The sequence below is a fragment of the Salvia miltiorrhiza genome, chromosome 2, assembly GCF_028751815.1.
Source record: "Salvia miltiorrhiza cultivar Shanhuang (shh) chromosome 2, IMPLAD_Smil_shh, whole genome shotgun sequence".
NCBI classification, from domain to species: domain Eukaryota; kingdom Viridiplantae; phylum Streptophyta; class Magnoliopsida; order Lamiales; family Lamiaceae; genus Salvia; species Salvia miltiorrhiza.
Window position 1 is genome coordinate 10,113,511 of NC_080388.1, and position 16,436 is coordinate 10,129,946.

General features: G+C 32.8%; 1 protein-coding gene and 1 long non-coding RNA gene across 2 annotated transcripts; one reads left to right on the forward strand and one right to left on the reverse strand.

The window, feature by feature from the left end:
• Positions 1-2,443: 2,443 nt before the first annotated feature.
• LOC131013673 (chalcone synthase-like) lies at positions 2,444-14,877 on the reverse strand. Its single transcript, XM_057941805.1, has 3 exons — positions 14,650-14,877; positions 5,465-5,772; positions 2,444-3,245 (listed from the first exon to the last, which is right to left on the reverse strand). The coding sequence occupies exons 1-3, from the start codon at positions 14,858-14,860 to the stop codon at positions 2,559-2,561; spliced, it is 1,206 nt and encodes a 401-aa protein (XP_057797788.1). The 5' UTR covers positions 14,861-14,877; the 3' UTR covers positions 2,444-2,558.
• LOC131013674 (uncharacterized) lies at positions 7,785-8,924 on the forward strand. The gene is made up of 2 exons (XR_009097771.1): positions 7,785-7,902; positions 8,500-8,924. It is a non-coding gene; the product is annotated as an uncharacterized LOC131013674 (long non-coding RNA).
• Positions 14,878-16,436: the final 1,559 nt, after the last annotated feature.

Genomic DNA, 16,436 nt, shown 5'->3' on the forward strand with positions numbered 1-16,436 from the left:
GATCAGGATGGGGATATATGATTTCTATGAAAACATTATGCGTGATGTATTTTCAAATTAATTTTTATAACTTATAATTTATTACAGATTTAAAATAGAAGCTATAAGGGTATAATAATACAATCATAATTAATTTTATTATTATTTTTAAATAAGGGGCTATAGTGAAAAAATTGGGACTGTGTTTAAAATTACCCTTACTTTTATGATAATGCCTCCGTTAAATTTAAGAAGGAAAAATAAATGAAATTCGAATGCATTTAGATAGTTTAAAATTTCACTATTATTTATTAAGTTTGAGTATAGTATCATTTTCTCATCACGGCGTTTACTTTGGAGAATTAATCTCAATAGATAAATAAATAGATTTGAGTGATTATGTATACCATCTAAAAAGATGGTATATGTAATATAAATTATAACTGATTATAAGGGATAATTGCAGCTATTTTTGACACATAATTAGAAAAATTCAAAATACACGAATTTTATTAATTGTCTAATTTTGACTTTGATTTCATTTTTCTCAAGTTAAAAAATGACATGGCGTATGTGTGGCTCGCTGAAAATGACATGACGTCTACACAACATCTACGTGGTGTATACATGACGTCTACATGGCGTCTTATGTAGCTCATCGGAGTCAAAATTTTACAACTAATAAAGTTCGTGTATTTTACTAAACTTTTCTAAGTACGCGTCAAAAATGAATTTTAGCCAAAGTTAGTGTATTTACATGCAATTAACCTTATTATAATTGTTATTAATTATATATAATTTTAATACTCCCTCAGTCCTATAAAATAGTCATAATTTTTCATTTTGGGTGTCCGCAAAATTTAGTCCTAATCCATTTATGGACACTTCTCCATATATTAATTTATTTACATATTCTACCACATGGTGGAACCTTCACTTCACTCACAATACAATTGATTGTCATTATTAACACTATCTTTATTGTGGGACCCTTTCTCCACTCATAACATACTAAACTATTTTTATTAAAACTCGTGTCACTCCCTCCTATGACTATTTTTACAGGACAAATGGAGTATATAATAAAAATTATGAATTATACATTAAGTAAAATATTTTATACATTATATCAAATTCAATATTAATGTGGTAAATATTAGTAAAAGATATCTAAATTAAATATAGAGGCAACATCCTAATGTAGTCAAAACCTTTTAGTCATAGGAAATTCTAGCCACAAATAAAAATATGGAAATGATAATATTTCTAACTAAAATACCCCTTTAGTGTGTAACAATGTAAATACACTATTACACACTTTTTATAAGCGAATGTGTGTAATACTGTATTTTGAAATGTTACACACTTTTTCACTTACACATTTTTGGAGAAAAAAATGTAACGGTATAAATACACTGTTACACGATTTTTCCGATTAGTACACGATATTGTGAAAATTGTGTAATGGTTGCCATTTTGAAGGCGGTAGCAATTTAAAAAAAAAATCATTAAGAAGGTGTTTATCCTTAATAGTAGGATTTTTCTAATCTCACTATTTCAATTGGATAATAATCAAGCAAAATTAACTTAAATTATATAAATAATTAAGGGCCTTGGAATATTCCAAAGTTTCAATCCATCAATGTAAACAAGGAATTAATCTTAATTACTCCCCCCGTCCGCCAAGATTATGTAAAAATTACTCCCTCCGTCCCACTTCAAATGTCCCACTTTCCATAATGGGGTGTCCCACTCCAAATGTCCCATACTTTTTTTGGCAATACATTCTTTCTCTATACTTAATATTTAAACAATTTCCACCAACCCACTTTATCTACTTCATACTCACTTTATTTACTTTATACTCATTTCTTAATCTCCGTGCCCAAAAGTAAGGGAACATTTGGAGCGGGACGGAGGGATTGGGCGTCCGCCAAGATTATGTCACTTTCCTTTTAAGGCAATGGTCCCACCATCCTCTTTAATATTTTATCCTTACTAACACTCTTTATTTACAAAAAACTCACCCAAAATTCAATCTCAACCACACATCTCATAAAGTGGTGGGACCATTTCTCCACTAAATCAAAATCATCACCAATTTTATTAAATCTTGTGCCCAAATAATTTTACATAATCTTGGCGAACGGAGGAAGTACTATTTTTATCAATTAAGGCTAATCTTTTAAAGTAAAGGCCCCTAAGGATATATTTGTACATTTACATAAAAAAAGGTTATTTTTCAATTTTTTATTCTTATTGATATTTTTTTCGTTTTACTAAACGAGAATATATAGTTTGACCTATTAACTCATTAAATATATCACACTTTATCTCAAATTGTATATCAAGCCAGCAAGTATATCAAAATATATAAGTAAGAACCCATATTATCGATACAAAAACTGAATAATATATCATATCTAGCTACGACTACATGCAGGGATTGTGATCACTCGTTAATTTTATTTTATTTTAAACGTACAAAGTAAAGAAATAAAAAAAATATACTTACCACAACGATCATGGCATATCTTCATTTATCAAAACATGCAATAAGAATAACCAGCGGTAACAACTTAATTAATCGGCATACTACGTAGCACCACCGTCTCTACGGTGAGGCCCGGCCCGAACCCAAAGAGCACCCCCCAATCAAGCCCCTCGCCGGTGGTGCTGAGCCCCTCCTCAGCGGAGGCCCTCCTCATCTCATCCAAAATCAGCAGCACAGTCGCGCTGGACACATTCCCGTACTCGCTCAACACGCGCCGCGACAGCCGGAGCTTCTCGGGCTTCAGGCCCAAGCCCGTCTCTATCCGATCGAGTATCTTGGGCCCTCCGGGATGTGCGATCCAGAATATTGAATCCCAATCCCGGATCCCCAACGGCCCGAAAGCCTCCTCCAAACTCGCCCCGATATTTCCCGAGATCAAGGCCGGCACATCGGGCCGGAGATGGATGACCAGCCCGGCCTCACGCACCTCCCCGACGATCGCGCCATCGCTGTTGGGGATGATCGCCTGTGCCGCTGAGACGATCTGGAAGAGCGACAGCTCCACCCCGGCCACCGGGTCAGAGCCCACGATCAAGGCGGCAGCAGCATCCCCGAACAGGGCCTGCCCGATGAGGTTCTCGGGGTGGGCCCCACTCGGGCCGCGGAAGCCGATGGTGGTGGTCTCGGAGCTGACGACGAGAACCCTAGCAGAGGCGTTGTTCTCGGCCAGGTCCTTGGCCGCGCGGAGGGCGGCAGCGCCCCCATAACACCCCTACAGGAAATAACGGAAAGTAAGAAGTGGCGGACATAGCAAATTAATTATATATCTCTTGTTTTCAAGGATTAATTTCCTATCAATTATTAAATTATAATATAATTCTAATTTTACGTCCCGATTACAATTACTGAATTATTAATTTAAGGGTTAAGTATCAAATAAGTCCATATCATAGTGACCCTTATAACGTTTAGTTCCCTATAGCCAAAGTTGGGCCAACTAAACCCTCATACTACCTAAAATCGAACAATCGGGCCATCTACCCTAACAGGGACTTAACACCGTTAATTTTAGCCAGAAACACTGTTTTGGGAAAGCCCTTCACCACCACCACCACCACCCATGGCGGCGTAACAATGGCGCCACCTTCCACACCCTCCGCCCCTCCATTTCCTTTCCATCTTCCTCTCTCCCGCACTATGTCTCCCCACCTCCTTCTCTCTCATCGATGCTGCAACCCGACGCCGCATCCCCCTCTCTCCCTGCTCTTCCTCGGCGCCATCATCTCCCCTTCCAATCCCCGCTCTTCCAACTCCGACATCTCCCACCAAATCCACCTCACCAGACCGGCGATCGCCTTCGTCACATCTGCAACCGCCGCTGCCCCCAGGGGCGGAGCCAGGGGGCTAGAGCCCCCCCAAATTTTGAAAAAAAAAATAAAAAAATAATAATTTTATAATATGTCTAAAAATGTTGTTATTATTATTATTATATTTGTATTTTAGTAAAAAAATGTCTAAATGTATTGAATGCCCCCAAAATTTTTTTAGTAAATGTTGAACTATATTATCTATGAAAATGTTGTTGTTATTATTATTATTATTATTATTATTATATTTGTATTTTAGTAAAAAATGTCTAAATGTATTGAATGCCCCCAAAATTTTTTTTAGTAAATGTTTTGAACTATATTATCTATGAAAATGTTGTTATTATTATTATTATTATATTTGTATTTTAGTGAAAAATGTCTAAATGTATTGAATGCCCCCAAAAAAAATTTTAGTAAATCTTGAACTATATTATCTATGAAAATGTTGTTATTATTATTATTATTATTATTATTATTATTATTATTATTATATTTGTATTTTAGTAAAAAATGTCTAAATGTATTGAATGCCCCCAAAAAAATTTTTAGTAAATGTTTTGAACTATATTATCTATGAAAATGTTGTTATTATTATTATTATATTTGTTTTTTAGTAAAAAATGTCTAAAATGTATTGAATGCCCAAAAAAAAAATTTAGTAAATGTTTTGAACTATATTATCTATAAAAATGTTGTTATTATTATGATTATATTTGTATTTTAGTAAAAAATGTCTAAAATGTATTGAATGCCCTTAAAAAAAAATTCGCCGTAACAGTTCAGCCCCCCCCCCAAAAAAAAATTCTGGCTCCGCCCCTGGCTGCCCCAGGGGATGGTGGTGCTCAACTCTCCTGAGTTCGAATCCCTCATGCTCTCCTATGGCGCCGAATTCGATCCGCCGGAGGTGTTCCAGGACGACACGGCGGCGATTCTCTATTCCTCGAGCATTATGGGGAGGGTGAAGGGGGTGTTTTCAGCCAGTTTCCGGTGAAAATTAACGATGTTAAAAAAAATTAAAATAGTTAACGGTGTTAAACGACCGTTAAGTCGGATGACCTGATTGTTCGAAATTAAGGACTTCAGAGATTTAATTGGACCAACTTCGATTATAGGAATCTATACGTGATAAGGGCTTCTATGTTAGGGACTTATTTGATACTTAACCCTTAATTTAATTTACTCTCAATCAATATTCCGACTAAACTTGCTGCTGACATAGCTAGACTAATAATTGACATAACATAATTGTTTTTGGATGCATGGTGTGATCGGTTGACACAAACAACATCATCTATTATGAAATAATGTCAATTATTCTGCTTGTCACGTGAACAATAAGTTTGATCGAAATCTTAATTGATAGCAAAATCAGATTAATTAAATGAATAGTGTAATAATTAATATTATATGTCAAAATTTGAAACTACGTATATAACATTTGATTTTTTCAATAATTTATAGGCAATTAATCATTTTTTTTTATAAAATCCTCAGATCATCATTTGTCTGCGAAAATTTTTGTACAAAACCCTATCATCAAACTAAATTATAGAAAAACTGTTTTCTAAACATTTTGAAATCAAAATTTAAAAAGACAACCCATGTGAATAGTATTTTATACCTGCAGGTACATCATGGAGCGCTTGACGGTGGGGCGGAGGCTGAGGAGCTTGGTGAGGTGGTAGTCGGCGCCGGGCATGTGGATGCTGCCGTTGGTGCAGAAGATGAGGTGGGTGATCATGGATTTGGGCTGCCCCCACTCCTTGATGGCTTCCTCCGCCGCCTCTGCGCCCAGCTTCGGCACCTGTATCGCCACCATGTCTTGCCGCACGTTCAGCGACGGCGACATATAGGCGGCCATGTTCGGATTTTCCTTCACAAGCTCCTCTGTCAGGTGCGTGTAGCGTTTCTTTATCGTAGAGCTCTCGCCTACAAAAACAAATTACATTGTGCATGAGAGTGGGAATGAGATATATTACTAATTCATTATTAAGATTATTTCGTAATTAGGACATATGAGTTTCTTAATATTCTAATTCTAAGTTAATAAATGCTACTCGTGATTGACTATATATAATCAGATTTATTTTATAACAACTACAATGTAAATTATAATTTTTTGGGTGTGATACAAGTGAGGCGCCTAAATTGTACGATAAATAGCCATTTAGATCACATGTCCAAATATTTTTTGTCTTACTAGTGTTTCGCCAATTTATTCATCATTTTAATAATACTATTATAAAATAAAAAATATTAAAATATAATAAATCCTAATTGATATTTATTACTACTAGAAAGTGAAGTTTAAAATATTAAATACTGAACTTTCGTCCAATTCTGGTTTTGCACACAAACTTTGAACAGTAGCGTGAAAATGACTAAACTTTAAATTTTATCTGTTTTTAATACTAATTCAAATTCCGGTCAAATAACAGGCTAATATGACGTGCCAATATTTGACGTGACGTATTTATTATTAATTTCTTATTGATAAAAAAAGAACACAAAGCAAATAACCAAAATTGTCAATAACTTAATTTATCAAATCATAATAGTAGTATTTTTTTTAATTCTCAAGTTTAAATCAATTTTTTTCTAATTCACTATTACACAACTTATTACTCCAGTATATAAAATATAAGTCATTCAAGTTATATAAATATATATAGTTTATAAAAAAATTAATCTTTAAGTTAATGAAAATTTAATAAACTTTATTACTTAGCTAAATATAATTTTTTATATATTAAGTTATTGATAATTAAAATATTTTTGGCTGACACACTTAAATTCGAAGAATCCCCTTACTATTATTGAATTTATTCAATTAATTAATTCAACTTAAAAAAAAATACTATTGTTTGATTTAATATATTAAATTATTGACAATTTGAGTTATTTACTTTGTGTTCTTTTTTTATTGATAAGAAATTAAATAAAAAATATTATTTTGCCAACTAATTGTCACACAAGAATAAATACGCCACATCAAAATTGGCACACCATATTATATATTAGCTTGGTATTTGGCCGGAATTTGGATTAGTAGCAAAATCAGATAAAATCAAAAGTTTAGTAATTATCACGCCACAATTCAAAGTTTGTGTGCAAAACCAGAATTGGATGAAAGTTCAGTATTTTATGGGCAATTAACCCTTAAAATAAATATATATACCTTATTATGGGATAAACAATTCTTTTAATCAATTTTTTGCTAAAAGTTTGAGTTTAAATGCAAAGAAATAATTATATAACATAAATATGGGCATAATCCATTCTAATTAAAATTACCAAATTAAGCTAGACAAAATAATTGAAATTTGATGAGAAAATAAAAGAAAAAAAAATTGTAAGTGCGAATCTTAAAAATGGGATAAATCCTTTGCCCCACAATTTGCAATTAATGTTACATTCATGTATCAGTAATAAATTCATTGTTTTGTTGATATTTATAAATATAAAAATTATTTATAATAATGAATTCTAACAAAATATTGAAGCTTTTAGTTATAAACTCTAATTCGTGAATAATCAATAAAAAATAAGCAATCATTAATTAACAATAAAATATAATAACCTCCAATATTCTAAATAAGTATTAAATAATTATTGTAAAATAAAATTAGAGTAAGGGGATATGAAATTAAACTAAAAGAAATATTACAACACTAAAAAAGTGAGTTAGAAGATCTCATGTATAAAAATTTAAATTCAAGAAAAATGGTCGCAATTTTAAGAGCGAAACCCCTACTCTAGCCAAAACTTTTTAGTTGTAGGAAAAAATGTCCATGAAGATAAAAATGTGGAAAATATAGCCTTTTTAGTGTTGAAATGACTAAGTTATCCTTACTAATATATTTTGATTAATTAATATTTTACAATTTTTGAAAATATAACAAAATATTAAAAGAGAAATAGTAAAAACAACCTAGATTTTGGGTGAAATCATTGTTCCCCAAGTCACCTTCATTACCAACGACCTTTTCCGGCGACCTCATTCCGGCGGTTTCGCAAGGCGGTCTCCACGGCCGTCTTACTCTCTTCATCTCGTTTTCGGTAAGTTACTTCCTTCTAATTTCATGTATCTTTTGAATTTGTTGTGAGGTTTTTGAAAAAGTAGAATTTCGAAAAATTTGTTGGGAAAATGTTGATAATAGAAAAATATGTTAATCCTCTTTGTAATGATGTTCAAAACCACAAGATCTGTTTGATTTGTTATATTATTAGTGAATATTTATGAAGTTCTTGGTTTTTGATTCGATTTTTTCGCAATGTGTTTTTGGTTACACGCAAAACTGATGGTTACACACAAAAACGATGGTTACACACAATTTCAGAAAATAATGTGTGTAACACTGTTACACACTTTATCGTCATCAATTGTGTGTAACAGTAAGAAATTAACCATTACACACATTATCGTCCGAATTTGTGTGTAACAGTACGAAATGCTTTATTACACACATTATCGATCAAAAATGTGTGTAATAATGGAAATTGCTTACTGTTACACACATTATCGACCACAATTATGTGTAATGGTTCAAACTTCACTGTTACACACATTATCGTTCGAAATTGTGTGTAACAGTACAAAATGCTTTATTACACACATTATCGGCCAAAAAATGTGTGTAATAATGAAAATTGCAGAGGGAGAGCGGCGCGGTCTAAGGCGGTGAAGGCAGCGGCGCCGGTGAAGTCAGCGACGTCTGAAAATCTATGTGGGCTTCCGGTGCGGGTGAAGGCAGCGGCGCGGTCTGAGGCGGTGACGGCGGCGCCTAGGTCAGAGAAGGTGGCGGCAGCAGCGCGGTGGGGCGGAGGCGTGAAGACGGCGGCAAGATTCTAGGGTTTGACTTGGCTGGATCTATGTTCGGGGGAGTTTCCGGCGTGTTCGGTCTGAGACGGTGACGGCGGCGGCCTAGTGGCGGAGGTGTGAAAATGGCGGCTGAATTCTAGGGATTGAGTTTTTTGAAATTTAGATGTAGTAAATTTTTGGTAGTAATTTTATTTGAAGTAATTTTATGTAAAGTAATTTTGTATTTTAATTCAAATATATTAGATAAAACTTTTCAGTTTTCTAAATTCCAGAAAATTTAAATAAGGGTAGAAAAGTCATAAAGGCTACTATTTCCATATTTTGTTTTTGGTGGACAAATTTTCCTTTTGTTATGTGGGATAGGCTAATTGAGCCCATTTACTCCAATTTTAAATTTATAAAGCAAATGGACTCGCGGAAAATTATTGGAAATAACTCGATAAGTTGTGGTTATATATATTTAAAGCGTGTCAAATAAATAGCACTTGCACAACATACCACAATAGGTCGTTTCCCTATTGTTGAATCGTGTATAGGAGTGAATCAAGAAATCCAAGTGGGCGTAGAAACTTTGAATTAATGAATCTAAATAATCAATTATTAATTTAAATAAATATAAAAAAATAATTATAAACTCTAATTGGATAAGTGAACCCTTCTTAATTATCTTTATATAATATTAAAGCATAATAAATTAAAATTAAAAAAAATATAATTAAAAATTATAATAAATTAATAGTGGTACACGATAGTACACACAAAATAGTGGGACAAAGGATCTCACGTGATAATCAATGTGAAATAAGAACTTTTACACGCAAGAAAAAGTCAAATGGAGAATATTATACGGAGTCTATAAATCTTCCATTAAATATAATAAGATTATAAAATCATATATCTCAAATTCAAATCTTTAGAAACACAAAAAAGTTAAGCTACTATTTTTAAAAAGACGAATTTTCCTCCCTTCTCGTCTCTCAAAATACACCGCCAAACTCTCGGTTTCCTTACGTTATATACTACTTGTTAGGGCTGGTAAATCGGTTTCGGTTATCCGGTTAAAACCGTAACCGAACCGAAAAAACCGGTTAGTGGTTAACCGATAACCGGTTTTTACCGGTTCGGTTCGGTTATCGGTTAGGGGTTTTTCTGTTTACCGGTTAATCGGTTTAACCGGTCGGTTAACCGGTTAAACCGAATTAACCGGTTATTAGTACTAAATTAATTAATTTATTTATATTTTATTATATTAGAAATCACAATTCACAAATTAGTGTAGGGTTCACAGTTCACTTCTGCCTCCCTTGCGGCTCCCTTGCTGCTTGCCTCTCTCCCACCATCCCGGCCACCGGCGCGCCGCCGCCTCTTCCCACCGGCCACCGGCGCCTGCGCCGCTGCACCCCCCGTGCTCAGCCAGCAAGCAGACGCAGTAGCACGCTGCACGGCGAATAAGAAGAAAGCGTCTGGCGACTCCGGAGACCCAATCCCCACCGGCGGCAGCGCCTCTCCCCACCGGCGACTCACCCACGTGCATAGTGTCTCTCCGACTGTCCCCAACGACGTAGACCAAGTATGTTACCATTTTTTGGCACAAGATAAGAAAATGTGTTTTGGGAGTGAAGAGCAAACTCATTGCAAGTCTGCAATCCTCTCACGTCTCAAGTTGAATTCTTTTCTTTTTTTGTTGAATTGGAGCATCAGAATTCAGAATGTATTATTTCAGAAGACAAGAACTGACGATTTCAAAATGTCCAAAATGAATGTATTATTTTGTGCCTTTTTTTGCTTAAAAATTGGTTCTTGATCTTTGGAGTTTGGAGTGTGTAATCTGCGTATGCTCATTTGCCTTGTTCAAATATAAAAATTTTAAGTCCCATATTCATATTGATATTGGGATCAAATAAGAAGAGATGAAATATGATTTTGAATGCATAAAGTTCACGAATGCAAAAGTTCACGAAATATGATTTTGAGTGGTCAGTTTGTTAAGCTGATTCTGAATGCAAAAGTTCACGAATTAACCAGCATTTTCTATCAAATTTAGAAATTGGGCATTAATCGGTTAATACCGGTTAACCGATTAACCGGTCCGGTTAACCAGACCGGTTAATCGGTTAACCGAAGTATTAACCGGTTCGGTTATCGGTTATGAAAAAAGTCCTTATCCGGTTCCGGTTAACCGATAAATCGGTTCGGTTAAAACCGAACCGGACCGATTACCGGCCCTACTACTTGTTGCTAGGGATGTCAATAGGGTCAATCTATCAGATTTCGGACTAACTCTATTGAGTTACGGGTTATTCAGGTGCGGGTTAATCGAGTTGAAAAAAAAAAATCGGCTTAAAAACTTTCAATTCTAACTTTAAATGTTCGGGTTTCGAACTAGCCCATCAAGTTAGTCGAGCTCAAAATTTTATTTTTTAAAAAATTAACAAATATATTTCTCTGGACAATATTATATTTTTAATAAATAAATATACGTATAAATAAGTAAAATTTCAACATCGACTTACATAATAAAGATATAAAGATGCAATATTTTAGGCAGCATCATGTATGCTATACTGATTGATTTGATTTATTTACCGGTTGAGGGTCTACCCAACTCTTCATCGTTTTTTTTATGTTAAGTATTGTATTAAAAATACAGAGAAGTGAAATGATGAGACTTTATAATATTTTATTATTTTTTAATTTTTATATCTAAATATTTTATGTTAAATATTCGGGTTTCGGGCTAGCCCATCGAATTAGTCGGGCTGATCCTATCGGGTGTCGGGCTATTCGATTACGGGCTAGTCGGGTTATAATTTTTATCGAGTTGAAAATTTTCAATTTTAATTTTTTGAATTGACGGGTTAATCGGGTCACGGGTTTCGAATTGAATTGACATCCTTTTAGTTGTACTCTTAGTTGTACACATATTTTTGATAAGATTCACTTCTATTCACTTCTATAAATAGAAGTGATCGTGATAAACATTTCTTCCTCTAAAGGCAGCCGCAAATATAGAAGGAAAAGTTTAGTAAGTGTGATCATGATAAACATTTCTTCATTTAAACGCCGCCGCAAATACAAAAGGAAATCTTTATTTTAATAATTGCATACAATAAATATGCCAAACATACTTACATTTTCAATTTTAATTACTATTTCTTTTTTTTTAATTAATGTAAAATTTGAATTTTGTGCCCGAATAAAAATTTAGAATATATTTGTTCCTAAATAAATACCAGAAATTTATTGTGTGATATTTTTTATATAAGCTAGTTATGACGAAGAAGAAATGAGATGATATTTCTACGTTCACGTAATAAAAATTCCCTCGTTTACATAGGATAAAATGTTGCGGAAATCTAATTCAAACCAAATTCTAAAAAATTCAAAATTTATATACTAATTAATTAAAGAAAGTGTATATTAATTAAAAGTAAAAATTTAGATACATTTCGTGTATTTTCATTAAAAAATATTAACTATTTTGGCTACCATAAATCTTCACAACTAAAACTTAGCAATTGGGGATCTTTTATTGTCTTCTAGCGTGACATCTTTTATTATTAGTAGATGATTGATATATATGTGGCAATAATAAATATTTATAATTTACGATTTATGTAAGAAAAATAAACATTAATTTTGCACAATCTTAAACTCTTAAGAATGTCACTTGTTCTTCATCTATGTACGTAATAGATAATATCATACAAATTGATAATAGATGATAATTAAATATATAATTTCACACAAAGTGACAATAGAGGATGTTAAATAAAAACTTAGGGGTGCATCCAAAACTGAAATTTAATTTATAAATTAATATAATTAGAGATTTATAATGCACAAAAACTTGGGTGCAATCGGGTTGCACCCGCACTCAAATCCTGATCCACATCTTGATTCGAATCCGCATTCTGGCCTAAATCGTATAAATAACACTATTCAGTTATACAAATGACACTGTCTATAATTGACACTATTTGATTATATACTATATAACACTATAACATGTCATTTATACACAATGTCATTTGTATAACCGAATAATGTCAATTATAGGCAGTATTATTTGTATAATTAAATAGTGTAATTTACACAATTCGAGTTAGGATGTTAATTCGCGTCAGGATACGGATCAGGATCTGAATGCGGGTGCAACCCGATTGTACGGTGCAACCGGTTGCACCCAAGATCAGTACCTCTTTGTAATAATGTAGCTATAAAGTCCTCATTAATTTCTAGCTGCATTAATTGCTGCTCGACTTTACCATATGTCAACTTCGATGCTTCGGTCGAAGATGTGTGGCTATACATGGGTTAATATTTCAGCGATATTGGAAGTGGTTAATTGGCTACGAAGAAATTAGAACCATAAGCTAACAACACTAAATAATGTCAACGTTTCAAAAAAAAAAAAAAACACTTAAGTAATGTCAAACTAGTTGGTTACATATGACGATATATAGAACCATAATTTAACAAAATCAAATAATATAAAACTAAAGTTTAACTTAATACGAGGACATAATCATCATAACCTAACAAAACTAAGTAAGACTTATATAGTTTGCATCTTTAGCTTAACGAATTCCAAACCTTGTTTTTAGAACTAAAAGTTGTGTTAAATGGTATAAAAACTTGCACTTGCTACATTCGATGCGAACTAAGTAAACATTTGCTCATATGCAATAGCCAGCATATATGACACTTATTTTCCTTAATGTGTCCATCTTTTATATACGGTCTAGCTAGGCTACATTTTCGCATCGAAAAATTTAAATCAAATTACTATTGCTCGCAAGTATTGTCAATTATTCACGATGCAAGTATTAAGTTTTCACTCACAAGATTAACAAGCTGCCATATACTTAAGTAATAAAAAATTAAAGCTCTGGCACTATTTCATTAAATAGGTAGAACCATACAAACGTTACATGAATACCAAGGAAAATTATCTTTAGAATTTCGTTTGTGGCCAATTGCTTATAAATTAATAAAATTTCATCATATTATGGTTTTATATAGTATTAATTTTCAAATTTAGCATGGTAATTATTGGACTATTAATTTAATCTTATTTTGATGCTAATTGGGATTACGACCAAATTTACTGCTGACAAGCCTGACATGATTAGTCGATAATTGATGTGGTATAATCGTTCTTAGGTGGCAATTAGTTTAAACGATCGACATCATTTCTTATGAAATAACGTCAAAATATTCAAAATATTCTATTAACTATATCAACAATAAGTTTGACTGAAAATTTAGAACAACATTTTAGACATCTCAATACTTTTATACAAGTTACCAAAAAGGCTGGTTTAGCTATTAATAGTAAGAAAATAAAAATTTTTCAAACTAAAATAAAATTTTTAGGACTTTTTATTGAAAATAAAATAATTACTCCAATCGAAAGAGTTATACTCGTTTTGGAAACTCCAGGACTTGACGATTTTCATAGATTTGAAATCTTTAATTTCAAATTACAAAAAGCTAAACAAAGCTTAAAAGCCTTTGAATCTCAAGGTTCTTACATATCCGCTGCAACAATAATATTTTTTATGCTCCATATGATTATGTTATTTTAGATAGCAATCGTGCTAACTACTTTAAAAAATTAAAACTGATTGATAGTTAATTAAAATTAAATCAATAATCTAATAATTACCATGCTAAAAATTTTAAAATTAATTTATAAAATCAAAATTTGATAAAATTACTAATTACAAGTAATTAATTCCAATTTTCTTACCCTTTTTTAGGCTCCCGAGAAAATTCTATATATGGAAAATAAATTTTCCATATACTTTTTCTTCGAGTATGATTCATAAATTTATTGGAAAGTAGACTCATCAACATGCAATTTAGGGAAAACAATCTCGAGTGGAAATTTTTGTAGAATTTCTTGATCCAAAGAATAGTAGTAAAATAAAAGCAAAACGAAGCAATTTATAACGAATTAAAGAAATAGAAAATCTTACACATGCGCTTAAATGTCCGTTTAACATCGGCCATATGTTCACTGTTTGTGACACGGAAGTAGGAATCAGGAAACGTGCTCTGCTCGACACAATTCGGCGGCACGGCGGTGCCGATTGACAACACGGTGGCTGGACCCTCGGCCCGCTGAGCACGGCGGATCTCCTCCACGGTCGCCATCTTTGTTACCGGAAAAGTGTCGTTTGCGGACATAGTCGAATGAGAGGAGCTGTAATGGTATAAGAGAATTGTGTATTAAAAGTTAAGAGGGGACTTTAAAATATATGAGGTGTTGGGTTGAGCTGTAAGCATTTTAAAATAGCTTCTAAGTTATTTAGACTGATTGTGATTCTAGTGATAGCAACAGCTTGATCAATGCTCAGCTTCTAAGTAGAAGTTTATAATATTTTGAAAAGTATTTAATAAAATAAACTTTTAAATAATTTATAAATTATAAAAATAGATTTCAAGTGCTTATAAACTCCCTAATTTTACCATAGTTTATTTTTGCATTATCTATGAACAACAAATATTTTATAAAAATAACTCAAGTAAGTTAATTTGTTATTTCTTCATATACCTTTCAAATTTTATCTTTTCTATATTTTTTTCCCTCCGTATCACAATTCACTTTATAACTTATAAGCTCAATTATTCAAATATTTTGACAATTTATAAGTTCATGAGATATTACTCCATGGCCCACCTTCATAGTCTTTTATTCTTTTTTGGGATGTCCTAATTTATAGTCAATTTTTTAAATTAAATTCAAATTAAGTATTTTTTACTAAAATAATCCCATTAAAATTTATAAAAAATCACAATTTATACTTCTTGTCTTTCAATAAATATAATCAAACATAGAATAAATAAGGGCAAAATTAAATCATTACATATAATTTGTACTTCTAAAAAAAATATTAATTGTATTTTCTTAATATGTGTAAAAAAATAAAATGGACTATGAAGGTGAGACAGATGGAGTACATCTTATAAGTTCTTAAAATATCTTATAAACTCTTTAAAATAAGTTTAGCCAAACACCTTCTTTCTATATAATTAAGTTACATGGTTTGAAAAGAATATTTACTAGTATAATTTTTTTTAGACTGAAGAAAATACTTATATTATGTAATATCATCAGCAACAATATCCCTAAGCCATCTAGTGAAATCTCTAGTCCAGCATATATATTCTATACACCCACTAGGAAACTTGGCCAGACCATGGGCCGCCATATTAGCCTCTCTTTACACATGTTTGATTATATGAAGAAGGAAATTCTCACGAGTAATATGAACAATCTCTTTCAAGCCATCCGGTAAGCACCTCGAATCTTCATCCTCGCTCACCATAGCTCTCGCAGCTAGCAGCGAATCAGTGTAAATCTATATCGGAGTAATCTCATGCTCAACACATACAATGATCCCTTATTTACTGCCATTATTTCAGCCATCATAACAGTCGAAGGAGGCCTCAGCCTCCTCACGGCAGCCACAACAATCTCACCGCCGTGGTTTCTGATAATAACACCCACACCATACTCTCTCTTTGTTGGGTTAAACTTCGCGTCTACATCTGCCCCGAAGTCGCCCACGGCTAGGCCTCCTCCAATGTTTCTGCCCCAGTTTAACCCCTATAATTATATGAGTGTGTTGGTGCAGTGGTAGAGTGATTAATATTTGAAGTCAGACGTCTTAAATTCGATTCTTCACCACCACACAATCTTTAAAAATTTATGTCTTCACAACTAAATATTGTAATATTTATTCGGTTATAGAGAAAAAGT